This window comes from Podarcis filfolensis (genome assembly GCF_964270895.1).
Source record: "Podarcis filfolensis genome assembly, chromosome: 16".
Taxonomy (NCBI): Eukaryota; Metazoa; Chordata; class Lepidosauria; order Squamata; family Lacertidae; genus Podarcis; species Podarcis filfolensis.
Window position 1 is genome coordinate 27,005,238 of NC_139620.1, and position 27,799 is coordinate 27,033,036.

The window sequence follows — 27,799 nt, forward strand, 5'->3', positions numbered from 1 at the left end:
TAGGTAAAGGTAAAGGGACCCCTGACCATTAGGTCCATTCGTGACCGACACTGGGGTTGTGGCACTCATCTCGCTTTATTGGCCGAGGGAGCCAGCATGACTAAGTCGCTTCTGGCGAACCAGAGCAGCACACGGAAACGCTGTTTACCTTCCCGCCAAAGCGGTACCTATTTATCTATTTGCACTTTGACGTGCTTTCGAACTGCTAGGTTGGGCAGGAGCGGGGACCAAGCAACGGGAGCTCACCCTGTCGCGGGGGATTCGAACCGCCGACCTTCTGATCGGCAAGGCTCTGTGATTTAACCCACAGCGCCACCCGCGTCCCGTCCCCCCCCCAAAAAAGTATAAACACCGACAATTGGGAAACACTTGACTGCGAGCGCTCCAGTTGGAGAACAGCCTTACCAAAGGTGTCATGGGCTTTGAAGACACTCACTCAGGACGAAATGTGCTAAGAGGAAGGCATGTTTGGCAAACCCTCACCGTGATCAACTCCCACCCAGAAACCTATGTCCCAACTGTGGAAGGATGTATGGATCCAGAATTGGCCTCCACAGTCACTTACGGACTCACTGTTAAAACTGTGTTTATGGAAGACAATCTTTCTTGGGTACAAGTGGTAGTCAAAGCAGCAGCAGCAGCATCTGTTTAGCCAGTGTGAGAACAGGAATACAGGACGTTTTGTGTTTGCTTTGGAAGGTCAGCTAAGCATTACAGGAGTCAAGGCACTTACTGGTCACATCCCTGAAAGAGCAATTTGCAGGCAGGCCTTGGAGGTTTTGTGCATTACCAGGTGGAGCTCCCCCCCTTCCAAAAGAGGTGGCAAAAGATTGGGACCCCATTTTTCTGTATACCCGAGAGATCACCCATTCAGCCAACAGCATCGCTCCTCACACTCCACAGGAGCTGCTTAACTCTTCGCAGGTGTATTCAGCACAGATACGCAAGCAGATCTAGGGGACCCGTGGCCCTCTGGAGGTTGGTGAGCTCCATCCTCCTATTGGCCCCAAACTGGATGGCTGGTATAAAGGGGGGGATGCGAGATAGTCCTCCAGGTGTTGTTGGAGTACAAGATCCCTAAGTCCAGAGCATGGGAGTGGCTGGAGTGGGCCGCATCTGCCCATTTCAAGCCCTGGTGGTAATTTAGGCTGTGTGCACACCATACATTTAAAGCATGACTCCCCCAAAGAATCTTGGGAACTATAGTTTACTCCTCACAGAACTACAATTCCCAACACCCTCAAAGTGTGACTCCTGGGATTCTTTTTGAGGGGTGGGGATCATGTGCTTTAAATGTCTAGTATGTCAACAGCGTTAGTGTCTCTCTACTGAACTAGCCACAACAGCGAGACCCAGCAGTCTGCCATCTCAAAGGCCACTGGAAAATAGAACTCCTCAATCTCGTTAGGCCCACCCCCACCCCCTATCACAGAAACACTTTGCACTTGCACAGCTTCCACCAGAGCTTTTATTTGCATTTCAGAAACTGGATGCATGCAATAGGCTCTGCTAAAAAGAACCATCGAAAGGAAGGGGGGGGGGAGGGAAGAGGAAGGAAGAGGTGGTAGTGATTGCCGGCAAACACAAGGGGGCAGCAGGTCCACCAGGTGGCTGTGCAGGAAGGAGCAGACTAGGCAAAGGTGGAGCTGTTCCAACCCACGTTAGCGGCGTTCATGTCACAGTAATTGATGTAGACTCTATAAAAGAAAGCAAAACAGCAAAAATCAGCCCAAGAGAGCACGTTACACGTGGCTCCCACACCTGCCCAGGTAAGGCAGGGGTGGGGAACGTGTACCTATTGAGATGTGGTCACGAAGCAGGAGTAATGGGAGCTGGAGTTAAGCAACACGTGTTCCCCCATCTTTGCTGGAGGAGAATCCTAACACTGCAAGAAATGACTTTTAGTTCCCAACAGTCTTGCTTCTCTTTCATCATGGGATCTCTGCACTGCTTTTGATGAACATTGGAAGCTGCTCGACGAGTCAGATCATTGGGTCCAGCTAACTTACTAGTTTGGTGGGCAAGCAATGGCTCTCCTGGGTTTCAGCAAGGAGTCTCTTTCAGCCTAACTTGGGAGATGCTCCTGCATGCAAATGTTCTCCAGCTGAGATGCAGTCCACCTCCCTGTGGTATTTTACTGCTGTGGAGAACCTAATACAGTTGGATGGTGCCTTGTTCAGTGGTACCTTGGGTTACAGACGCTTCAGGTTACATACGCTTCAGGTTACAGAATTAGTACCTCGGGTTACAGAAATGAGGATGAGAACAGAAATCGTGCTCCTGCGGTGCGGCGGCAGTGGGAGGACCCATTAGCTAAAGTGGTATCTCAGGTTAAGAACGGACCTCCAGAACGAGTTAAGTTCTTAACCCAAAGTACCACTGTACGCCTCTTTCTGGAAACTCCTGGAGCCAAGCTGGTGCCAAACGTATTGCTCTGTTTTGGACCACATCAGCAAGGTCTTGTTGTCTGGGCAGCCCAGGACCTCAATACACACTGCCCAGGCTTGTTCCCCGGGGAGGTCACTTCTGTGCTGCTGACATGGTCCTTTCTGCTCTTTTATGAGATGCAAGTGCTTTTTTAGAAATGTGGTTCCCAGACACGCGTTCAGCAGTGACCAGCCCCTGGGCTGCTTGGCTTTTAGCCATCAGACAATAACACCCTGCAATTCAACAAAGATGCTCCCCATCCCAGCCAGCACTGCCCCTCTGCTTGCAGCTCACCTGTCCGCAGGTATGTGCAGGTGCTTGGTCAGCAGCTCACACAGCAGCTTCGTGTAGGCCTTGTTCTGTTGCCCGCCAATCTTGCCGATGCTGTGGAGGCTGCAGAGGGCACAGGGGTCAGAGGAGCCTCCGAAGGACATCATCTGGTCAGCCACGATGTGGATGGCGATGTACTGCGGAGGGAGGCAGCAAACGAAATACTTTTATGGCTGTGCCTGGCGGTTGAGGTTTTGGAGCAGGAATTGTTCATACAAATATTTAAAGTTTTTGTTTTGTTTTTTTAAAGTGGCACCTAGCGGTGCAGCAATAAAACTGCCAACACGTTTGCAAACCTAAAGCAGTTTACGGTATTGAGATGCCTGCATCGAAGGGGGTTGGGCTGGATGGCCTTGGGGGATCTCTTCCAAATCTACAATTCTCTGAGTCTGCAAGTGTTTGCGCGCGCCCACCCTTTCTGCAAACTCGCTTCTCCCGCTACTGGGAGATTCCTCCGCCCGGAAATCTCTGCAAAGGGCCCTCCCTGGCCCAGATTCAGGCGCCCAATCCAGCTTCCCAGCCGCCTCGTTGCTGCCACCGGCAGATGGAGAGCTGGTTGATTGAAAAGGAGCACCGGCGGGCAGGCGGGACTCTCCCGGTTTGGAGATCAGATGTGGAAAGAAGCCCCTGAGCGCGCGCAGAGTGCCACTCCTTCCCCTGTCTCACCTGGGCTGGCTTGCCGGTCGCCTTGGCTAGCTGCTGGGTGAGCTCTCCGAGGAGGCTCTCGGGCACGGCGTCCCGGCTCACGTTGGTGTTGACCACGAACATGGGCATCTTGGCTGCTTATGCGTCTTGCTGGCTGCAAACTGCGTGCAAAATGGGAGCTGCCTCCCCGCTTTGTAGGGCTGCGCCCGAGAGCGCGCCGGGAACTCCTCCCTCCCCCGCGCTCTTAAAGGGGCCGCAGCTGCAGCAGGCGAAGGGGGCAGCAACTACAGCCCTAAGCGAGTACCACCCCCCCGGGGGGAAAGGGGCTGCCCAACGGGGCCGTGCTTGGCTAGGGCTCCGTTTCTGGAGCTGCTGGGAAGGGAAGGGCGCGAGGATGCGGCAGGCAGACCGTGGGGCAGGATGGTCGGGCGGGGGGGGGGCGCCTGTGCCAGGCTGCACGTACCCAATGCCCGCCCGGGCGAGGCACGTGCTCGGTGCCCTCCAGGCGGGCTGGGCTGGGCGAGGCGGAGGGGGCCCGGCGCTGCTTTCAGAGAGAAGCAATGGATGCTGATCTGCTCTCTCTCCTTCACCTCGGTGGGTTTCCCGGTGATGCACATTATGAAATCGACGCCAGAAGGCACCCCCCTTGCAATAGGGTGCCTGCACGTGGGATCTGCCACAGCCGTGTCCTTTCATAGAATACTATTGGAAGGGATCCTGTGGATTCTAGTCCAACCCCCTGCAATGCAGGAATATATATTTGTCCCATACGGGAGTCGAACCTGCAAACTTGGCGTTATCAGCCCCACACTCTTAACCAACTGAGCTATCCAGCATACAGTGGTACCTCGGGTTACATACGCTTCAGGTTACAGACTCCGCTAACCCAGAAATACAGTGGTACATCGGATTAAGTACTTAATTCGTTCCGGAGGTCCGTACTTAACCTGAAACTGTTCTTAACCTGAAGCACCACTTTAGCTAATGGGGCCTCCTCCTGCTGCCGCGCCGCCAGAGCACAATTTCTGTTCTCATCCTGAAGCAAAGTTCTTACCTGAAGCATTATTTCTGGGTTAGCGGAGTCTGTAACCTGAAGCGTATGTAACCTGAGGTACCACTGTACATTGATCCTTGCCCTGTTTTGGGACACTTCATTCTGTCTGTCCCTCTCCTACCCTGTTTTCCCTTTCCAGCAGTCAGTCTTAATTTCCGGGCTGCTGAACCTCTTGAGACCACATTCATTGGGGGGTGGGTTTTGTTTGTTTGTTTTGTGTGGGGGCTGTACTTCTGCAAACCTTGGGGTGCCCCTAGGCCTGCTGGTTACCCTCCCTCTGGTGCACAAATGTTGCCATTTTGGTGACGGGAAAGTGGGGGGAGAATTGTAAACCACACTAAAATCCAAAAAGGATGAAGGATAGGGTTAAAAAAGAAAGAAAGAATTACTCTGATTGGCAAATCATAGGGTATTCTAAACAGAAACCTGGAAATGGGCTTCAGTTTTGCCAGACTTGCTTGTAGTATAGGAGACTGACTTTAAGCTGAAACACGTTTTCTTTCTCCTTATGAAAATGCTGTATCATGGAGTCAGAGAATTGGGATCCCAAGGGTCATTTAAGTCCAGCCCCCTGCAATGTAGTAATATTTTGCCCAACATGGGGCTCAAACCCACGGCCCTGAGATTAAGAGGCTCATGTTCTACCAACTGAGCTATCCCAGCTGTATGGAGTACATTGCTCCCTCTTTCCCTACTGTCAATATTTACTGAATGAGCCAACAGCCTGTTTGGGTAGAGGAGAGCCCCCCCCTCCCCTATCCGACTGCAAATAACAGGAATAGTAAAGGTAAAGATACCCCTGACCATTAGGTCCAGTCGTGGCCGACTTTGGGGTTGCGGCGCTCATCTCCCTTTACTGGCCAAGGGAGCCGGCGTACAGCTTCCGGGTCGTGGCCAGCATGACTAAGCTGCTTCTGGTGAACTAGAGCAGTGCATGGAAACACCGTTTACCTTCCCTCCGGAGCGGTACCTATTTATCTACTTGCACTTTGACATGCTTTCGAACTGCTAGGTTGGCAGGAGCGGGGACTGAGCAACGGGAGCTCACCCTGTCGCGGGGATTCGAACCGCTGACCTAATCGGCAAGCCCTAGGCTCTGTGGTTTAACCCACAGTGCCACGCATGTCTCCGACCCCATGCATGTACTGTGCCACAAAAACAGTAGCCAAGGAAGCAGCAGCACCCATCCTGTTTGGTACACAGTCTCCTGCTCTCGCTTATGAAGAAGGCACCAGAAGTTTGGAGGAGGGAGAGGGATTCCAGGCATATTTTTATGTATCTCACTGGCTTCTGCTTTTGGATGAGGCAGATTGAAGGTGACACTCCGCATTCTGGTTTAAAAATAATAATGGCACAGGGTAATCCTGATTTTCTGCATGAGAAAGCAAAACCCAAAGGAGAGTCTGATGTCAAAACCAACAAGCGCCAAATCCACCAGGCATTGTGTTGTCTGGGTGAAGAATCTACCACCCAACACTCACACTCTGTTCTCTCTGTTGCATCCTGATGGAATTCAACTTCAGATGAGAAATATGACCAGCTGATAAACAAAGCAACAACTTGCAATCAAATAGTTATGATTCAAAAGGAGACCCAAAATGCAGGTTGCTATGCCGGGCCCATTGGGAGGAGTGGGGGGAATCAAAAAATAAACTGTAGGAGGTACCTTTGCCAATTAAAAGCGCACAAATAATTGAGCAAGCTTTCAACCTCCCCAGAGGTCTTCTGAAGATTAGATGTTCCTGGAATTGCAAGACCCCAGCCTGCACTTTGAAGGAAGAGGCATTGTGCAGACAGGGAGAGAGATTCTATAGCTATTTAGTAAGTGAATAAATAAAAAGACAAATGTAAAAGGAGAAATGGATGGGGAGGGAAAAGGAAAAAATAACTCTTATGTCATGTAAAATATCTGACTGGCTTTGTGAACTGAGAGATCAGATCCTTTGGAGGAAAAGAAACACTTTGGGGGTGTATAATTAGTCCGTATACCTACAGAGAATGAGATTCTATGGGAGTGAGCAAGAAAGGTGTGGTCAATGGTGCTGTTGACTTTTTACAAGGGAGCGATAGTGAGAGATTGAGTTTATCTACAACTGGATTTCCACCCACCTCTGGTTATCGCCTTCCCAGATGCCCCACCTACATTGCACAGGACTAAAACTGGCATCAGTTTCTGGCTGCATAAAGAGCCTAAATATACAGGAGGGTGACCCTGCTGGGTGTGTGTCTGGGGTAGTCATTGAGCAGCTGATGGTTAGGTTCTGTGAGCTTCCTTGCTGGGAACAAGAGGGACCCGGGTGGCACTGTGGTCTAAACCACTGAACCTCTTGGGCTTGCTGATCAGAAGATCGGTGGTTTAAAGTACCTAGATGGAGTGAGCTCCCATTGCTCTGTCTTAGCTCCTGCCAACCTAGCAGTTTGAAAGCACGCCAGTGCAAGTAGATAAATAGGTACCGCTGCGGTGGGAAGGTAAACAGCGTTTCTGTGCGCTCTGGTTTCTGTCCCAGTGTTCAGTTGCGCCAAAAGCGGTTTAGTCCTGCTGGCCACATGACCTGGAAAGCTGTCTGTGAACAAACGCCATCTCCCTCGGCCTGAAAGCGAGATGGGCGCCACAACCCCATAGACACCTTTGACAGGACTTAACTGTCCCGGGGTCCTTTACCTTTACTGTCACCTTTTACTGGGAACAACCTTGTTGCCAAGGTCCTTCTGACTGATCTCAGGTATTACCAGGGACTCTTATGCAGGAATGTCAGATAGGCATAGGGAGCCATGCATGCCTGATTTGTCTAATAATAATTATAATTATAATTATACCCCACCCATCCGGCTGGGTTTCCCTATAAGGCTGTTTTGCTCCAGCCATGCCCACTAGGTGACCTCAGTAATTAATAATAATAATAATAATAAATAATTTATTATTTGTACCCCACCCATCTGACTGGGTTGCTCCACCACATATAAAGACATAGTAAAACATTAAATCTACCTTCAGATGCCTCCTAAAAGATACATAATTACTCATCTCCTTGACATCTGGTGGGAGGGCATTCCACAGGGTACACAGGGTAGGTGCCACTACCAAGAAGGGCCTCTGCCTGGTGGAGGCAGGAAAGACACAACTGTGAAGGGACACTTAGGAGTCTTAATTCCCCTCCATTTGTTCCTGGGCATGCAATGCTTGCATTCAGCACCTCTTAAATTTGGTGCCAACACATTGAAGGCCCCGCTGGGATTGGCCATGTTCTGGAGTTCCCTCTGAGTCCAGCTGAAAGCGGAACTTGGGAGTCATCACTGCTGAACAGCTACGTTGCAAGGTATGGTGAGCAATAGCATGATGACTTTTTTTTTTGCCCCCCCCCCAGCCTCTGGCGCTACAGAGAGAGTTCTAAGAAGCCTTTGCAGAAATAATCATTGTTTATTTCATTTATACCCCACTCTTATACACCTCCTGCATTCAAAGCAACATACAGCAGAAGTAAGCATTACAAAACCCAGAATCGAATATAGCAACAACTGTGGGGGTGCCAGATGACACTGAATGAGATAGGCCTGCTCCACAGAGAGTGCAAGGAGTCAGGGATCTATGGCTCTCCAGCCATGGTTGGACTCCAGATCCCAGCCAGCACGCCCAACAAGCAGGAATGACTACAGCAACACCTGGAGGGCTACAGTTTCCTCCCCACTACACTAAACCGTGGTTTGTTTAACAAACCATGGGTTAGCAAGTCATCCCACAGAAAATGAAACAAGCTGTGGCCTCCTTCTCCAATATTTGACTTGTTTTTCAGTTGCTTTTGCCTTTTTGGTTTGGTGAGGGTTTTTTTGTCAAGGGTTCAAGCAAACCATGGTTAAAGACACGTTAGACATAACACCAAACCAAGGTTCATAAGCCAACAACAAACCATGGCTTCAGATTGCAATTTGTTGGGAGTAAACAAACCATAGATAACCTGTCTCTCATGGGAAACAGGATGTAAACTGGAAACGGGATGTAAACTGGTGAAATGTCCCATCTTGGCTGAAAGTCACGGGCAGGCTGTTGTTTTCTTTGCATGGGGCAGAGCTAGTGACTCTTCCCCCTCCTCTCTCCCCTGCTCCAGAGCTGGAGGTTCTGCAAATGGGGTGTTAGAGCCTCGTGCAGAAGATGGTTTCCTGAGGAACTTTATTTTCAGCAGGAAAAACTTGTTTCTTTCCATAATTCAGCTTATTAAACTCTGCTGTAATTTCCATGATAGATTTCCCTTTTGTTTCTGGCAGGAACAAGAAGATGAAAATGCCTGAGGCTGTAAGAATGCCCATGAAGATCAGGAAGCAGAAGGGGCCGAGATATTCCTGGAAAGAGAAGGGAAGGGAAAGGTTAAGGAAGCTCTCGTTGCATTCTCAAAACCCTCCTTGCAAACACTTGGCCAGTGCAGAGATTCATACAGACAGGATCCCGTCCACCAAGCAGGTTCTCCGGCCCATACAGGACACCTGTAATTTTTGGGGGAAGTAAACACCCCGTTTTTCACTTTCAAGCAATTGCGTGCAAAATCACGCATGTCCTCATCATGGCCTTAAGTGTCCGATGTCCCGCGGCAGGGTTGATTGTGTGGGACTTGGCGGGTTGCCTGTGGCCCGTGGGCTGCCTCACCACAATGAACGGAAAGATCATCCCGAGCAGGAAGAGACCCATCCAGTTGATGAACCCCACGATCACAAAGGCCGACGGGCGGAAGGTCTGGTTGAAGATCTCAACCATCACGGCAATGGTGGCTCCAGCTGGGGAAGGCAGAGAAAAGCTAAACAAACAAACAATGCGCAGCGGGCCCAATCTTTGCAGCTGGTCTGCTTCAGACATTATGCGGGGAGAAGAATAATACAGCGGTACCTCAGGTTACATACGCTTCAGGTTACAGACTCCGCTAACCCAGAAATAGTACCTCAGGTTAAGAACTTTGCTTCAGGATGAGAACAGAAATCGTGCTCCGGCGGCGCGGCAGCAGCAGGAGGCCCCATTAGCTAAAGTGGTGCTTCGGGTTAAGAACAGTTTCAGGTTAAGAACGGACCTCCGGAACGAATTAAGTACTTAACCTGAGGTACCACTGTAGAATCAGAACTAATCTGATGCTCTGTCTCTTGAGACCAGGGCCCTGCGGGATCTGATCTCTTTCCGCAGGGCCTGTAAAACAGAGTTGTTCCACCTGGCCTTTGGCTTAGAATCAGTTTGATTCCCTCCCCCTCTTTCTTTTTCCTTTCTCCTCCTATGAAGAGATTGCTCCCTAATTGTTTTAATGTTGTATCTTAATCTTTTAAATTGTATTTTAATCAACTTGTTTTTATTATTGGTTGTTAGCCACCCTGAGCCCGGTCTTGGCTGGGGAGGGCGGGGTATAAATAAATTTATTATTATTATTATTATTATTATTATTATTATTATTATTATTAATCTAGTGCAACCCTTTGCAGTACATGAATCTTTTCCCCAATGTGGTGCTCTAACTCAAGACCCTGCGATTAAGAGCCTCATGCTCTACCAACTGAGATGTCCGCTTGGCAGCGGCGTAGCGTGGGTTGTCAGCACCCGGGGCAAGGCAAGTAATTTGCGCCCCCTAACCCGGGGCAAGGCAAGTAATTTGCGCCCCCTAACCCCTAACATGCCGCCGCTGCCAGCTTCTTGCTGCTGCCTGGGTTGGGGTATTTACAGTAAGGTAGCCACGGCGGCGGCGGGTCCATGTCAGGTGATCTGAGGCGAGCTGCCGCTGGCGCTGCCGCCCAAACGACGCCGCTTGCCTGGAGGAGGAGGAGGGTAGAGAGGCGAGGAAAATGCAACATGGCCCAGCAGCTGCAGCTGCAGCAGCAGCGGCGGCGGCGGGGCTGTGAGGAGGGGCTGCCTGGCGCGCCCTCCGCAGCCCTGACGCGTGGGGACTGCAGTGAGCGCTGAGAGCCGCTGCCTGCCGGACGCCTTCAGCCCGGACGTGTGCACAGCTCGTCGGTTCCACGAGACATGGGGCTCTGCTACAGCCTGCGCCCGAGGCTCTTCGGCGACTCCGGAGGCGGCGAGCGCGCCCCCCCAGATGTTGCGCCCGGTGCGGCCGGCCCCCCCTGCACCCCCCACAATACGCCATTGCCGCTTGGAGACCTCACTGTGCCTTTAACCTCACCCACCCCGACCAGGCCCTCTGGGGGTGGATGAGTGGCTGCTTTGCCAGAGGCCAGTGTGGGCTGGGTGCCACCAACCGCCTCTGCACCACCCACCCAGCACCCACAGATGTCAGGATTGGCAGAGACCTGACCAGATGCCTGGACATGCCTCACCCCAACCTCTCAACAGCAGGTGCTGAGTTGGAAGGATTTGGCCCAGTAGGAGCTGGACGCTCCCACACCTGCATATGGATCTGGGCCTGGTTGGACACACCCCAATAAGGAAAAAAGGTAAGTCCAGTCAAAGGCGACTATGGGGTGCAGGGCTCATCTCTGCTTTCAGGACAAGCGAGCCGGCGTTTGTCCACAGACAGCTTTCTGGGTCATGTGGCCAGCAGGACTAAACCACTTCTGGTGCAATGGAGCACTGTGATAGAAAGCAGAGCGCACGGAAACGCCGTTTACCTTTCCGCCGCAGCGGTACCTATTTATCTACTTGCACTGGTGTGCTTTCAAACTGCTAGGTTGGCAGGAGCTGGGACAGAGCAATGGGAGCTCACTCAGTTGCGGGGATTCGAACCGCCGACCTTCCGATCAGCAAGCCCAAGAGGCTCAGTGGTTTAGACCACAGCCCCACCCGCTGTCCCACAAACACCCAGTGCACACCGCAGTACAGGAGTGGCAAGGCCATGCGTGTGGACCATGCATTTGCGAGCCTTCCCTCCTTGCATGCCAGGCTCCCCCAGGCTCCATCCATCGCCCTCCTAGCAGCCTGCTTGCGTCCCTTCCTGGATGGGGCTGCCAGGGACCTTTCCCCCACCCTCGCCCCCGGAGGTACTCACAAGGCCCAATCCCATAGAAGAGCACAAAGAGGAAGATGAGGACCACACTGAAGTGATGCATCCAGAAGAAACGGTGCTGGGAAGAGAAGAAAAGGGTCCTCTAAGCGGGAGTAGAAGGATTCAATGCTTCCTGTTGCAAAGGCAAGCAGAGGAGAATTGGGGGTGCCCAAGTGGGCTCCTGGGGGTGCCAGTCCCTTGAGGGCCAGGGGCAGAGAGAGACGTCTTAAGGAGGCTTCTGAGCTGTGTCCATTATTATTATTATTATTATTATTATTATTATTATTATTATTTATATACCTATACCCGGGGGCTCTCTAGGTGGTTCACAGAATAAAATCAAGATATAAAACCACAAAATACATAATAAAAAAATAAAAACAACAACCCAATAGCCCCCCACAAAAAAACACATTTTAAAAGAGCATAGGATGTCAATCAGATCAACCAAAGGTCTGGTTTGAAAGGAATGTTTTTGCCTGGCACCTAAAAGTGTATAATGAAGGCACCAGGCAAACTTCCCTGGGGAGAGCATTCCACAGATGGGGAGCCACTGCAGAGAAGGCCCTGTTCTCGTGTTGCCACCCTCTGGACCTCTCAAGGAGGAGGCACATGAAGGAGGGCCTCAGAAGATGATCTCAGGTAGGTTCATAAGGAAGGAGGCGGTCCTTGAAGTATTGCGGTCTTGAACTATTTAAGGCTTTATATGTCAAAGCCAGCACTTTGAATTGGGCCTGGAAACTAATTGGTAGCCAGTGCAGTTGGACCAGGATCGGTGAAATATGCTCAAACTGTCTCACTCCAGTGAGCAACATGGCCACTGAATTCTGCACCAGCTGAAGTTTCCAAACCATCTACAGAGGCACCCCTGTGTATAACGCATGTGTTATGTACTAAGCTTGGATCCTAGAACAATAGGCAAGTAGGATCCTAGAATGCAACAACTGATTGGCTTGCAGGAGAAGACCAATCAGGCTCCAGGAGGGAGTTAATCAGCCTATTTGTTAAGTTGTGGGTGAACATATCAGACGACACAGCGATTCTTCAAACAGCTCTTGTTTATTCACAGAACAGAACTGAACTGAAGGGTTCAGCCAGCCTGCTTATATAGAGCTCCACTACAATGCAACAGTAACCATTTTCGGTAACTATCCAATCACTGAATGTCACTTTCAATCCCTTATTTGCATGTGTGGACCTGAGTGAAAACTATCTACAGTATCCCCCTGCTGGCTCAGGGTGAGAACTTCAGTACATAATACCATTAGGCTGGTAGGATCGTAGAATGCAGCAACGGCCTGCAAGAAAAGACCAATCAGGCTCCAGGAGGGAAGCAGAATCAGCCAATCAGACGGGACTCATTGTGTAAATAAAGTATATAAGACCCTGAGGTTTGTGGGGCAAGTCAATCACTGTTTTACAAGCTGCAATAAGGAGCATGAAATCACTACAGGACTCTGAGTATATTTCAGCATGGCAGTAATCTAACCCAACTGCTCTCTTCCCTTTCACACCACTGCTGCCCCACATCTTAGAGGACCCCCAACCTCCTTACCTGGAGCGAGAGGGTCAGGGTGAGCAGAGCCAGGACCAGGACCATCGCAGCGTAGCCCCCCCAGAGCAGAAGCTTCCGTCCAAAGCGCTCAATGAGGGAACTCTGGAAGGCAGCAAAAGGAAGGGAACCTCAGACGACCTTGCTAGGGGCTGGGGAAATACATGAGGGACTCTCCCCATTTTGGGAGCACCAGCTGTGCTCCCCCCCTTGAACTTACGCACAGGATGGACGAGAGGCACTCACACATCCCCACGCCCAAAGCGATGTACGGAACGAGCTCCTCTTCAAACCTGGCTGTGCGGAAGACTTCAAAGGAGTAGAAATAGATCTGGAAAAGGCAGGAAGAAGATGAGGAGACGTGGGGCTAGTTTGCAGGAGACGTTTTTGCCTGCAGAGCTCCATGTGTGCAGAGGCTCCCTGCCTGTCCCCGTTCCCTTCTGTTAGAAGGCAGGTGGCCTGCGGTACACACAGCACGGACACCTCCCTGCCTACCACAGAATCATAGAAACTGCAGAGTTGGGAAGGAACCCAAGGTTCATGTCAGGGAACTGCCATCAGTTCAGAGGCGAGAGGTGGAAGGGCAGTTGTGTTATAGGGAACCTCCGAAAATCTTGCGAAGCAGTTCCTCCTCTGGCGAGGAGGAAAGCCCCACCTCCAGTGGAGAGGAGGTGGTGGGACCAGGGGATGCTAGGGAGAGCCTCAACACTGAGCCTGAGCAAACCGGAGGGGAGGGAAGTACCCCTTTGCCAGCGCCCATTCTGCGCAGTAGGTTTCGGCGCAGGGAGGGGAGGAGAAGGTTGGGGGTCACGCAACTGCTATGCTGGGGAAGGGACAAGAACTGACCACTCCCAGATTCTGCTAGCAACTGAGCCAGACATGAACTTGCGATGCTCTTCACTGTAAATAGTTTGCACTAAGAATAAAGCCTGGAAAAGACAGGTCGGAGTCTTGCCTGTTTGCTCTCGAGTAACCACACCATCACCTGACAGTTCATTTAGTCCAGCCCCCTGCAATACAGGGACCATATACCCCTCCCTCCAGAGAACTGGCGTGGGGCTTTGGATATGGCCTTGTTGTTGTTGTTTTCAGGCAACAGCTCCTTGGCACTCACATCCGCCCCAGATTTGTCTCCACTTATAGAATCATAGACTCCTAGAACTGGAGAGTAATCTAGCCCAGCCTCTTGCCAATGAAGGAATCTTTTGCGCAATGTGGGTCTCAAACCCACAACCCTGAGATTAAGAGTCTCGCGTTCTACTGACTGAGCTATCAAGGAAGCCTCCAGGAAGAAAGGTCTCCAGCCAGAAGGATGTAGATAATGCATAACCACTGCTGCTCGTGCAAATGACTCAAAGCAGGAGGCGGATGGGATCAAGGCCCCTCAAATCACTTGGCTGGCCTTTTGTTCTCTGCGCCTTGACTGGTGTGTGTGTATGTTGGAGGGGGACAGCGGCATCTTTTGCTCTGCCTCAGGCGGCAAAATATATTGGGCCCACCCTGCGTGAGCTGACCTGCCTGCTGAGCCTGCAGACACAGGGCGGATCGACACTCATGGTTTATAACGTTAGGAAAGGGTTAAGAAAACGCTTCAAAATGTAAGGGTCATATTAAAGGTAAAGGGACCCCTGACCATTAGGTCCAGTTGTGGCCGACTCTGGGGTTGCGGCGCTCATCTCACTTTATTGGCCGAGGGAGCCGGCGTACAGCTTCCGGGTCATGTGGCCAGCATGACTAAGCCGCTTCTGGCGAACCAGAGCAGCGCATGGAAATGCCATTTACCTTCCCGCCGGAGCGGTACCTATTTATCTACTTGCACTTTGACGTGCTTTCGAACTGCTAGGTTGGCAGGAGCAGGGACCGAGCAACGGGAGCTCACCCCATTGTGGGGATTCAAACCGCCAATCTTCTGGTTGGCAAGTCCTAGGCTCTGTGGTTTAACCCACAGCGCCACCCGCGTCCCTTAAGGGTCATATTAGTCATGCGTTATGAAAATGTGACAGCAGAGGGTACTGCAGAGCTACTAACTATCTTAAACCAGGTGGATCTTTTGGAAAAGAAACTGCCATTTTAGAACAGTATTTCTAATATTTTTCTAATTACATTTTACAGGTGAGTGTAGATCCAGCCACAGACTGGCCATGGCTGGGTTGGGTCACAGCAACCCTTCTGCTCCCCACCAGGGAGCAAGTAGACTCTCCTTTGCTGGTGCCTGTGGTCCTCCAGATGTCCCTGGACTACAAGTCCCATCATCCTTGTCCTGCTGGGTGCAGAGGCTGATGGGAGTTGGAGTCCAGCAGCACCTGGAGAAGAGCCACCATAGCTGTTCCCTGTTGTAAAGTCTGCTTGATCCAAAAGGCTGTGTGACTCCCCTGGAAGCCTCCGCGTCCCCCAGGAAGCAAAGACTCAACTGCGTTGATGCCGCAGAGCTGCAAGGTGGTCATGACTGTGATCATCACGTAGAGCTGCCAGCGGAAGGAGCGGGCCTTCATCAGCTCCAGGACGCGCAGGCTCTTGGTGGTGGCCACGGCGGACTTCTCCTTCTTGAGGTCCTCAATCTCCGCTTGGTGGTCACCTTCGCCCCAGAGCTGCTTGATGGCTGCGGTACGGAAGGAAGGAAGGAAGAATAGGCCTGGCTCCACCCAAAGTGACCCTTGGATCAGCTCAAGGGGCAGATCAATCCATGACTACCAGGGCAGCTCTCTACCAGCTCCACCTGGTACGCAGGATGAGACCCTACCTGCCTGCAGACTGTCTGGCCAGAGTGGTGCATGCTCTGGTTATCTCCCGCTTGGACTACTGCAATGCACTCTGCGTGGGCCTACCTTTGAAGGTGACCTGGAAACTACAACTAATCCAGAACGCGGCAGCTAGACTGGTGACTGGGAGTGGCCGCCAAGACCATATAACACCAGTCCTGAATGACCTACATTGACTCCCAGTATGTTTCCGAGCACAGTTCAAAGTGTTGGTGCTGACCTTTAAAGCCTTAAATGGCCTTGGCCCAGTAGCCCTGAAGGAGCGTCTCCACCCTCATCGTTCAGTCTCTTGCCTTCTGTTTTGCTCAATTCACTATGTCGCAATTGCAGTGCCCTGCAGTGCCCCCTAGACTAGATGCCCGGCAGAACCAGTCATGCTGCTCTAAATCCACTTCTGGCATTTGCGAACCCTGCTCAAAGTCATGGGCAACCCTGGAGCCAGCTTGTATCAGCCCTGCTGCTGCCAGCCAGCCTGCCAGCCTGCCTGATCTGTCCAGATGGCACGGGGCTCCTACCTTTCATGAAGGCTTCTTCATTGCCTTTCTGGATCAGAAGGTAGGATGGGGAGTCGGGGAAGCAAGGGAGGGTCAGTAGCTGGACCACTGCAGTGAGCCCACTGGAAGCCAGTAGCAAAGGCCACAAGAAGTCACTGCCCAACATTTCCCTGCAGAGAACAGAAGGAGGAAGTCAGGGGACAATGGCGTACAGTGGTTTTTTTTGTAAGTGCCTCCCCTTCCTAAGCTGGTTAGGAGCATCCTGGCTTTGGGGAAGGAGGTGCCAGGCCTCTGACAGGATGCTGGCACCCTCCTGCCTCCTTCCCAAAGCCAAGTGAGCTTTGGGAAGATGGTGGAAGGGCTCTTGGACCAATCGGAGCATCGCTCCTCCCTCCTTAAGCCAGGCAGAAGCTTCTCGGACTTTGGGAAGGAGACACCAGGGGAACATCTAGGGGACTAGCCTAGTCCCTGTAGTCCACTGACCTCACGCCACTGCAGGGGGGTGTCATCATCACAGGACAGCCCCCCCCAACAGGAGCACAGGCCCCCAGTCCCTCCTCTGAAACCCACACATTCTTTTGAGCAGCCCAGAATTCAAAGTCCCAAACCCAAAGCATGCAGCTTTGGAACCCAAGGTTCTAATTTAAGTTCATGTGATTTTTATTCAACACAATCAAAATCAACAAAGGCTTTCGGCCACACTGTTCTCGAGCCTCTTTCAGGCAGCACAGAGGAGCTGCACTTACCCCAAGCCCATTACTTGTCCCGAGACTTTCCCGAGGGTCAAGAAAACAGCCACTGTGGCATTTGTAAATCCGCGCAGCTTCTTTGGAGAGATCTCTCCCACGTATTGAGGGTGTATGTTGAAGGAAAACCCTTGGGAAAGAGTGGGGGGAATGATAGAGAAACACAGTGAAGAAACCTGCAAAACCACCCGGTTTCACTGTCTCCAGGTTCAAGGTCAACTCAAACGAATTATTATTGGCAGCTGTTGCATCTGACAGGCATGTAGCCGGGTCATGTCTTAGCAGGTCTGCAACCTGCTCCCTGCTCCACAGCCCAGCCCAAGTGCCTTGAAGCTCATCCATCTAGGTTTCCAGGGTCAACCACCCTCGGTTGAGTTCTGCCAAATGGACCAGGTTAAGAGGGGACGCGGGTGGCGCTGTAGGTTAAACCACTGAGCCTAGGGCTTGCTGATCAGAAGGTCGGCGGTTCAAATCCCTGCGACGGGGTGAGCTCCCGTTGCTCGGTCCCTGCTCCTGCCAACCTAGCAGTTCGAAAGCAGGTCAAAGTGCAAGTAGATAAATAGGTACCACTCTGGCGGGAAGGTAAACGGCGTTTCCGTGCGCTGCTCTGGTTTGCCAGAAGCGGCTTAGTCATGCTGGCCACATGACCCAGATGCTGTACGCCGGCTCCCTCAGCCAATAAAGCAAGATGAGTCCCGCAACCCCAGAGTCGGTCACCAGTGGCGTAGCGTGGGGGGGTGCAGGGGGGGCCGGCCGCACCGGGCGCAACATCTGGGGGTTAGGGTTAGGGGGCGCAAATCCACGGGTTAGGGGGTGCAAATTACTTGCCTTGCCCCGGGTGCTGACAACCCACGCTACGCCACTGACGGTCACGACTGGACCTAATGGTCAGGGTTCCCTTTACCTTTAAGCTAAAGAGACTGCAAAAATTGGGGAAGGCTGGGCAGGATTCTCTGCCTGCACAAACAATGCATCTTGACTTATAGCATCTCCAAAGGAACCAGCCCCCTGCATCTCCCTCCTGCCACTGGAATTTCTGATAAGAAATGCTTTAAAGACCAATTTAAAAGACCAGTGTAGTACAGTGGTACCTGGGTTCTCAAACGCCTTGGTTCTCAAACACCGAAAACCCGGAAGTAAATGTTCCGGTTTTTGAACATTTTTCGGAAGCCGAATGTCCAATGTGGCTGTCAGCTATTGTTTCTGGGGTGCCTGTACCAATCAGAAGCTGTGTCTTGGTTTTCAGACATTTTGGAAGTCAAATGGACTTCCAGAACAGATTAAGTGTGGCGCTTTTGTTTTTCCTATTTATTTTGCGTTTTTGTTTTTGAGGCTTTTTTGGTTAATCTGTTTTTGTGACTGTGTGGAACCCAGTTCAGCTACTGATTGATTGATTGTGTGACTGAGGAAATGGATAAAAGCCTCCCAACCAAACAATGACTATCATCAGTGCAGGTAAGAAATTTTTTTTTTAACCTTTATCATCTACAATATTGTCTTATTTATTTTATAACATTGATTATTGCTTTCATTTTATGGATCAATGGTCTCGTTAGATAGTAAAATTCATGTGAAATTGCTGCTTTAGGTGTTGTTTTTAAAAGTCTGGAATGGATGAATTCGTTTTGCATTACGTTCTGTGGGAAAGCACACCTTGGTTTTGGAACGCTTTGGTTTTGGAATGGACTTCTGGAAGGGATTAAGTTTGAGAACCAAGGTACCACTGTGATTTAAAAAGAAGACGAGACTGATGAAGGAACGAAAACAAAATGCCCCCGGAAGGTTGTGGTGACTTTGCTGCTCATACCGATGCCGACTCCGTAGAGAAAGCGCCCCAGGAGGATCATCTCGAAGGACCCGGCCATCTTGCTGAAACCCATGAGTGATGCAGCCGCTAGCATGATCAAGTTGGTGAACATCTGGCATTTCTTTCTGTAATGGAAGGCGGAATCAAGGTGAGAAAGGCAGGCAGACACAGGGACCTTAGAGCAGGCGTAGGCAAACTCGGCCCGTCAGATGTTTTGAGACTACAATTCCCATCATCCCTGACCACTGGTCCTGTTAGCTAGGGATGATGGGAGTTGTAGTCCCAAAACAGCTGGAGGGCTGAGTTTGCCTATGCCTTCCTTAGAGCAACAGCTCAACTGCTCCCGCCAACAACAAAGGGACTTGGACTTACCTCATGGCCTGATTTGCACCTGGGATACAGGTGACTCTCAGGTGGGGGGCAAACACCTTGTGCTTATTGTTCACCCCCCTGGGAAAAATGGGAAAGGAGGTATCCAATTGAATGCACAGAGCTGCGCAGGAAGAAGCGGTTTTCTGCTGCTCCAGCACTGATTAAATACCAGTACTTTAATAGTGTGAAAGAGAGCAGAAGAACCTCAGCGCCAAACTGGATCCACTCTTGTCTGCGAGACGCCTTTGGACCCGACGAAGATAGCACCAGGTTTTTCAGTTATAAAACTGATGCCACACGAAGCTACCTCAGAGCTTTAGATTATTAAAATTAAACATGGAGGTAGCTGGAAAATATAATTTTAGGCAAGCACGGTTACAAAGAAAGATGTTTAAAGAGAAAGGGGGCTCACCATGTGGTGATTTACAAAAGTTGCGACCAGAAGACTTGCGATGAATACAGGATAGAGAGAAACAGCATATTAAAGAGCACCAGGTACTACCTCTGAGATTCTGATACGGAAAAAAAAAGAGAGGAGAGGAGAGGAATGAGAGGCTTGAACACGAAAGGAAAGACGAGGGGGTTTGCTATATTGATTTTATTTTGGAATTGTCTGTTGTAAAGAATGTACATTATTGTGAATAAAACAATAAAGAAACAAAGTAGTAGAAGAAGAATATATGTATTACGAAACTATTGTATTTTTTTGTAATGTGTTTTTTTAAAAAACTGTTGACTGTTTTCTTTTCGGAATCAATAAAGCACACACACACACACACACAGTTGTATATGAAGTTATGAGACTTCCGTTGAAATCTACAATTTGATGCAGTGAATAGTATACCTTATTTATTCAAAAGTACAGCTGGTTATGTCTTGTGTGTTTATTGAGTACAGCAACAACAGGAAATGTGTGCTTGTTTTGCTTTTTCTAGGACTGAGAATAAGAGGCATTTCTCTGACTCAGACCCTCCCACACCAACTTCCAGGGCATCGCCCTGGTGGGCTTGAACCCTATGTCATAGATTTAGATGTGCACGGAAGCCACACATCGCCTTAGGGAAAGACTTACTTCCGATATTTTGTGGTCAGGTACCCACAGCAGACGCTTCCCAAGAGGCCCCCTATGCCATAGATGGAAACGATGAAGGACCACAGCAAGAGGATGGTCTCTTGCGGGAGAGGGGAGCCATGCCGCTCCAGCCAGGTCTCGTTGATGAATTTTTTGATGTACTGCAAGCAAACAAACAAAATATTCATTGTGCATCTATTTCCTTTGGCTTACAATACGAACAATAAGGGTGTCTTTCTGATGTTTTGTTGGGAGCCGCCCAGAATGGCTGGGGCAACCCAGTCAGATGGGCAGCGTGTAAGTAATTCAACTAAATAACATCGAGATGTGCAACAATTCAATTCAAAACGTAACATCGTGCTGCTGTTGTAAACAAAAATTGCCCTTTTCCCTTATGGGGTATCCAAGAGCCCATATAGAGTCCTTACATAGGTTCCCTATTGGTAGGAGGAAATAACAGAGGCCAACCAGAGAATATTGAGAAGCAAAGCAGCTAGTAAGCTTGATCTTTATTGATCTGTTGCAACAGGGTGCTCCCCTCACCCGCAGGAAAGGAGGAGGAACCCAGAACATTGGCGTGCAAGGCCTTATAAAGACTTTTGAAATTGCCACCCTGTAGATCAAGACCACCCCCAGAAACATCATACATACATCACAGAAGGGGTGTAACCTAAGACCACCACTCAGATACATCACACCTACATCACAGAAATTTTAATATTGTTTTTCTCCTGTTGTTGTTTATCTCCTGTCTGGCAGGTTACTTGATTGGATTTCCTGGATAGCCTGGCCAGTCTTTTGTAATGATAAATACTTAGTTCCTGGACCAGGTCACAGGCTCACACCCTATTCAAACAGACATATCCTTAAGACAGGATTGGTGAAGGAAAAGACAATGGGGAGGCTTTTCCATTTTGACCTTGCAGAGAAAAGATTTGGTCAGTTCAGGAATCAAAATGGTTCCAGGTTGGCCTTCCTGTGCTGATCTATATATGTGCTTGGTTGTTATACTTATGAACATTACCATATCTTTAAGACCATAAAATTCCTATCACACTGCCATTCAGTGAAAAAGGAATGCCGCTGATGATCTCACTCAGTTCAAGGCTCCCCTCTTGTGGCCTTGACAGTTCCAACCTAAGGAATGCAGGACAGGTTTTGGCTTACCAGCGAGGGGTAGTTGATCACAGAAATGTGAAACCCATATGGGAAGCTGCCACCTATGCCCAGAACAAAGATCATCTGGAACAATCCACGATATTGAATCTGTAAAGACAAAACATATCCAGAAGGGCATCTCCTGGTGCCTCACAGTGGGAAAAATACACAGCAGTTCTCAGAAAAATTCTACAGAATTGGCAAATGAACAAAGCCAAATGTTCAAATGCTGGAATTTACCACGAGTATTTTCATTTTTTTTAATAAAAAAAAATGGATTTGGTAATTAATTCTATAGTGCAGTGGTACCTCGGGTTACATACGCTTCAGGTTACAGACTCCGCTAACCCAGGAATAGTGCCTCAGGTTAAGAACTTTGCTTCAGGATAAGAACAGAAATCAGGCTCCGGCGGTGCGGCAGAAGCAGGAGGCCCCATTAGCTAAAGTGGTGCTTCAGGTTAAGAACAGTTTCAGGTTAAGAACGGACCTCCGGAACGAATTAAGTACTTAACCTGAGGTACCACTGCACATGATGAATAGCTGGCCAGTAATGACATATTGTCTATGATGATATGAAAAGTTTCATAATTCTTGACCTGGCTTCCCTCAGACCCCTGAGGCGTGTTAACAAGGGACCCCCTTATATATTTTTTTCTTCTTATATCTGCTGCCCTCTAATGGTAAGATGTAGGCCCTATTTGGGATGAAAGGAACTGGCCAGATATTTTCCTTTGAAAAAGGAAGGACAATGAAGGGGGTCTGCTGCCATGGCCAGGAGAAAACAGGCCTCTTGCTCTGCCTCAGCCAGAAGGAAGCCATCCACCTTCCCAAAAAGCAGCACATCCATCTTCTACCACTTGCACCCAGCCTCATCGGAGAGAGAGAAAATAATTTCGTGCAGGTAAAGGTAAAGGGACCCCTGACCATGAGGTCCAGTCGTGTCCAACTCTGGGGCTGCGGCGCTCATCTCGCTTTATTGGCCAAGGGAGCTGGCGTACAGCTTCCGGGTCATGTGGCCAGCATGACTAAGCCGCTTCTGGCGAACCAGAGCAGCGCACGGAAACACCGTTTACCTTCCCGCCAGAGCACTACCTATTTATCTACTTGTACTCAACGGGAGCTCACCCCGTTGCGGGGATTCGAACCGCCGACCTTCTGATCGGCAAGTCCTAGGCTCTGTGGTTTAACCCACAGCGCCACCCGCGTTTGTGCAGGTAGGATTTCTCAAAACCTGGAGACATGAGCTGGGGGCTCCAGGTCAGGTACTGCCCCCCCCCCGTGACTGCAATCTCAGTCCTCTCTCTGCAACAGAGGCCTAAATGGTGACAAGAGGCCTGGGGAGTGGAGGACCTGAAATCACCACGGCAACTGCAGCATCACCAATTGAGGCAAAGGACCACCCTGACTATCCAAGGCAGGCAGGACACACGGGGGGGGGGGGGGGAGCTGTGGGTCAGAAAGTGAGGGCAGGAGGTGTCACACCATCCAAGGGGAGAAAACATATCCAGTACCCTGTTCCCATAGGATGCCATGGTTGCCGTGAAAGTCCAGTGCGACGCAACTCATGTGTCAGATTCTAGATGCTGCTGCTACAAAGACCCCCACAACCAAATCCTCAAGTGGGTCTCACACTAAGGTTACCAAACATCCCTGTTTCCTGGGGACAGTCCCGGATTTACAAATCAGTCCCCATACAAAATCCATTGAAGTTGAAAAGTGTCCCCGGATTCATTGAAAAAAATTTGGTAACCTTAGCCAACAGTGTGACGCGGCAGCTAAAAAAGCCAATGCAATTCTGGGCTGCATCAATAGGAGTATAGCATCTAGATCAAGGGAAGTAATAGTGCCACTGTATTCTGCTCTGGTCAGACCTCACCTGGAGTACTGTGTCCAGTTCTGGGCACCACAGTTCAAGAAGGACACTGACAAACTGGAACGTGTCCAGAGGAGGGCAACCAAAATGGTCAAAGGCCTGGAAACGATGCCTTATGAGGAACGGCTAAGGGAGCTGGGCATGTTTAGCCTGGAGAAGAGGAGGTTAAGGGGTGATATGATAGCCATGTTCAAATATATAAAAGGATGTCACATAGAGGAGGGAGAAAGGTTGTTTTCTGCTGCTCCAGAGAAGCGGACACGGAGCAATGGATCCAAACTACAAGAAAGAAGATTCCACCTAAACATTAGGAAGAACTTCCTGACAGTAAGAGCTGTTCGACAGTGGAATTTGCTGCCAAGGAGTGTGGTGGAGTCTCCTTCTTTGGAGGTCTTTAAGGAGAGGCTTGACAACCATATGTCAGGAGTGCTCTGATGGTGTTTCCTGCTTGGCAGGGGGTTGGACTCGATGGCCCTTGTGGTCTCTTCCAACTCTATGATTCTATCTCACACAGAGCGCTGCTCCCCATTACTGCTGCCCCACCCTTCCTTGCCAAGGGCAAACATTTTGCATTGCTGGTCAGACCATACTCCAAAATGCTCATATTTGAGTGGCTTTTTAAAACACGAATTCTGTTATTTGCTTTATCGATCAATATTTATGGTTTCGATTTTTGCTCTATGAGTAACTTTTGAGGATTTTTAAAAAAATGTAAAATAGCTATGGGTTATGAAGAAGGAGGTACTCACCAGGTTAGAGAAGAAGCTCCCCATCTCCGATTCAAAGACCCTCACAGGTGTGGGTGGTGCTACCAATTGATCAAAAGCCGGCTCTTTTCAATTTCAATGGGATGCAACATGGGCTGCTTCTCAAACCTCTCTCTCTCTCTCTCTCTCTCTCTCTCTCTCTCTCTCTCTCTCTCGTCGCTATCTTGCCAAAACCATCAGCAGGCACCAATTACTCGAAGTTAAAAATTACTATGCAGGTTTTCAATTAATGGATTAATTTCGTTTCCTGTGCAAAGTTTGGAACCGCAAAGCTAAATAGATCAACCAGCCGTGGGTGTCCACGACCAATTACATCCTCAAAAGGCAGTGAGCTCATGTGAACGCCCCCCAGACTTGGGGAAAGGGGCTTTGGCAGTTTGCCATCCTCAAATTGTATAAATTCAGTCGGGCTGCACTTCTGCCCCGGGAAAATTTTGTTACTGTGGTACCTTGGTTCTCAAACTTAATCCGTTCTGGAAGTCTGTTCCTAAACTAAAACGTTCTAAAACCAAGGCGCGCTTTCCCATGGAAAGTAATGCAAAATGGATTAATCCGTTCCAGACTTTTAAAAACGACCCCTAAAACAGCAGTTTAACATAAATTTTACTATCCAAAGAGACCATTGATCCATAAAATGAAAACAATATTCAATGTACTGCAGTCACACAATCAATCAATCAATCAATCAGTAGCTGAACTCAGTTCCACAGTCACAAAAACAAAAACAAAAAAGAGCCATAAAAACAAAAACGCAAAATAAATAGCAAAAGCAGACAGACATCAGGGTAACACTCAAATCAGAAGCGGAACACTCAAAACGGAAGTATAACACTCAAAATGGAGCACGTTCGGCTTCCGAAAACAGTTCGCAAACCAGAACACTTAACTTTCAGGTTTTCGGTGTTTGGCTTCCAAGTTGTTTGAGCATCAAGGTGTTTGAGAACCAAGGTACCACTGTAGTTGTAAATAGACCATTGGTGCTCTGCTGCAAAATCTCGGGCTCAGCCACACTTCCGTTTTGTCCCAGGATTCCTAGTGATGTGTCTGAGAGGTTTCAGCTTTCCCCATAGCTTTTTCTGGGGAAACCTGCTGTTTACTGCCAAATCAGAACAAACCTCCATCTGCTAAAAAACACCCGAGTTCTGTAATTTCGGGATGTCCTGGGACAATAGGGACAGTTGCGGGGTATGACATTGCAGGGCAAAAGAAGAACCCCTCAGACCTGTGACTAGAAATCACAGGGCAAATGTCAGTGTGGATGAGCCTCAATTGTATCATCCACACTCCTCCTGCCTGCAAATACTCAGTATACCTGAAGGAGCGTCTCCACCCCCATTCAGCCCAGACACTGAGGTCCAGCGCTGAGGGCCTTCTGGCGGTTCCCTCACTGCGAGAAGCCAGGCTACAGTGAACCAGGCAGAGGGCCTTCTCGGTAGTGGCGCCCACCCTGTGGAACGTCCACCCATCAGATGTCAAGGAAATAAACAACTATCTGACTTTTAGAAGACATTTAAAGGCAGCCGTGTTTAGGGAAGTTTTTAATGTTCAGTGTTTTATTGTGTTTTTAATATTCTGCTGGGAGCTGCCCACAGTGGCTGGGAAAACCCAGCCAGATGGGTGGGGTATAGATAATAATAACAATTATTATTATTGTTGTTGTTGTTGTTGTTATGCCTGAAGCAGAACTTTGCATTAGGCTCTTTTGAAGTTATTTTCATTAGCTTCAGCCCAACAATCTCCATCGATCACCAGGTTTATTTGATTAGACTTCCCCAGAGACTCCAGCAAAACTGGTCTTTCACAGGGAGAGCCACTTTGTGTCCATCGATGGACTCTAAACACCACCCACTCCAAACCCTTGCTCAGGAAAGGAATTGTTATATATTGAGTTGAATAGGATCCAAACTGCAGCAGTCTGATTGGTCCTAGAACAATAGGATTCAGAATGCAGCAGTCTGATTGGTCCTAGAACAATGCAGCAGTATGATTGGTTGTCAGGAACCACCCAATCATGCTCCAGATAGAAGTGAATCCACAACCTGATTGGCTTACAGTAGAATTCCGGAATTAGCCAATCATGTGCAGCCCATTGTGTAAATAATGTATATAAAGCAGATACTTTGAGGGGACATTCATTCATTCCTCCTCACCACTATGAGCTGAATAAAGAGCATGAAATCACTTTGCGACTCTGAGTATATTTCACTGGCGACGAGGATGGGATGAGTTTGGATCCTATTCAACTCAATATATAACAGGAATATTAGCCCCTGCGGGAGGGGAAGCCCGGTCCTCTTATGGAGGGGTGGCTAGCTAAAAGACGAGGCAGCAGAGAGCAGAAATGAACGGACCGTTTGCCCAGCATAGTTGTGCCCCTCTAGGCTCTGCATTAGACTTATAAACTTGTTCATAAACGATCTGGAGTTGGTTTATTTGTTTGTTTGTTTATTTCCCCTTAAGAGTTCTCTAAATTGCTTTCTAGGACATTGTCCTTTGAAGCACAGTACAACCACTTCCGAAGCATGATAAAATAGCAGTTACAACATATCACAAAAGTCAGGAAAACGGAGCAACACATCTTTTAAAATATCCAGCTAATGAAATGGATCAGGATCTTGCCAAGCAGCCAAATAACTAAAACCAATTGGCCCCAAACCAGTCTGAAATGGCAGCAATAGTCACCTGCTTTCTGAATCCCACAGCTGAGCCAAAAGCAGCTTAGACTCCTAAGCCAGGGGCCATTCCTGGCAAGGCTCCGCCTGTCACGACTGTCAGTCTCACTGGTGTCAGTGATCGGTTTTTGTTCCGCTATTGTTCATAATTATGAATCTCTCCCCAAACCTTTTTGAGGCTTTGCTTCTAAGCAGGCACAAGGGCAGTTCGCCTCTGAAGGGAAAGCGAGTGGCTGGGGAGCACCAGCGGGCAAGGCGGATGGACTCAGGCCCTGGGTGTGGGCATCTAGATTAGGAGCAGGAAGCTGGGACTAAGTGGGCCTGATTCACCTGCAGAATTTTCTGACCTCCTTATGCCCGAGAGCTCCGTCATAGCTTGGTGCAGAGCACAGGGTCTCCTGCGAAGCTCGTTTCTGAGCCAAGAGCTTGCTTCTTCTTAAAATTGAGTTTATCAAACTCTTCTCGGATTTCGAGGATCGATTTCCCCTTGGTCTCCGGCAGGATGAAGTAAATAATGATTGCGGAAACGTAGAGAGTGCCCATGAAGATGAGGAAGCTGAACTGATGAATGCGTTCCTGGAGAAGGAGGGGGGGGAACAGACACAACCCGACCCCACAGAATTATAAGGCAAGCCTGGATCGGTTCCTTCCATGGATACAGTGGTACCTCGGGTTACATGCGCTTCAGGTTACAGACTGCGCTAACCCAGAAATATTACCTCGGGTTAAGAACTTTGCTTCAGGATGAGAACAGAAATAATGCTCCGGCGGTGCGGCGGCAGCAGGAGGCCTCATTAGCTAAAGTGGTGCTTCACAGTGGCGTAGCGTGGGGGGTGCGGGGGGGGCGGCCGCACCGGGCGAAACATCTGGGGGGGGCGCACTCGCAGCTCTCTGCCCCTACCTGGCTCACTCACTCTCTCTCACTGCAGTGCTGGCTGTGCAAATCCGATCCGGGCCGCCGGGTCACCGCCCACTGTGGAGGGGGTGGGTGCCAGGCATGCGGTGCGGAGAAAGAGCGAGGGACTATCTGGGGGAGGGACAGTGCAGCGGCCGCCCAGCACAGCGCTGAGCGCGGGAGAGAACCACACCAGACCAGCCCAGGCAGC

At 49.7% G+C, this 27,799-nt stretch overlaps 2 protein-coding genes across 2 annotated transcripts in view; both read right to left on the bottom strand.

Annotated features, from left to right (window-relative positions):
* Nucleotides 1–1,450: 1,450 nt before the first annotated feature.
* Nucleotides 1,451–3,616, bottom strand: MIF (macrophage migration inhibitory factor). The gene is made up of 3 exons (XM_083590748.1): nucleotides 3,424–3,616; nucleotides 2,722–2,894; nucleotides 1,451–1,697 (listed from the first exon to the last, which is right to left on the bottom strand). The coding sequence occupies exons 1-3, from the start codon at nucleotides 3,529–3,531 to the stop codon at nucleotides 1,631–1,633; spliced, it is 348 nt and encodes a 115-aa protein (XP_083446874.1). The 5' UTR covers nucleotides 3,532–3,616; the 3' UTR covers nucleotides 1,451–1,630.
* Nucleotides 3,617–7,854: 4,238 nt separating this feature from the next.
* LOC310750917 (uncharacterized protein) overlaps nucleotides 7,855–27,799 on the bottom strand; it is a 33,702-nt gene continuing 13,757 nt past the window's right edge. The window contains 15 exon segments of the mRNA XM_083589315.1: nucleotides 7,855–8,791; nucleotides 9,093–9,220; nucleotides 11,425–11,500; nucleotides 12,977–13,083; nucleotides 13,086–13,169; nucleotides 13,172–13,304; nucleotides 15,385–15,572; nucleotides 16,248–16,396; nucleotides 16,973–17,102; nucleotides 18,780–18,904; nucleotides 20,224–20,384; nucleotides 21,391–21,489; nucleotides 22,507–22,548; nucleotides 23,023–23,038; nucleotides 27,070–27,269. Coding sequence (XP_083445441.1) covers nucleotides 8,585–8,791; nucleotides 9,093–9,220; nucleotides 11,425–11,500; nucleotides 12,977–13,083; nucleotides 13,086–13,169; nucleotides 13,172–13,304; nucleotides 15,385–15,572; nucleotides 16,248–16,396; nucleotides 16,973–17,102; nucleotides 18,780–18,904; nucleotides 20,224–20,384; nucleotides 21,391–21,489; nucleotides 22,507–22,548; nucleotides 23,023–23,038; nucleotides 27,070–27,269 — 1,845 coding nt within the window. The 3' untranslated portion in view covers nucleotides 7,855–8,584.

Bases quoted from the DNA above. Each gene is read 5' to 3' on its own strand.
- MIF (XM_083590748.1), bottom strand. From the start codon at position 3,531: ATGCCCATGTTCGTGGTCAACACCAACGTGAGCCGGGACGCCGTGCCC. The intron at 2,895-3,423 runs GTGAGACAGGGG...CTCCCTCCGCAG, and splicing joins CGACCGGCAAGCCAGCCCAG to TACATCGCCATCCACATCGT. The intron at 1,698-2,721 runs GTGAGCTGCAAG...TTTCTTTTATAG, and splicing joins CTGCACATACCTGCGGACAG to AGTCTACATCAATTACTGTG.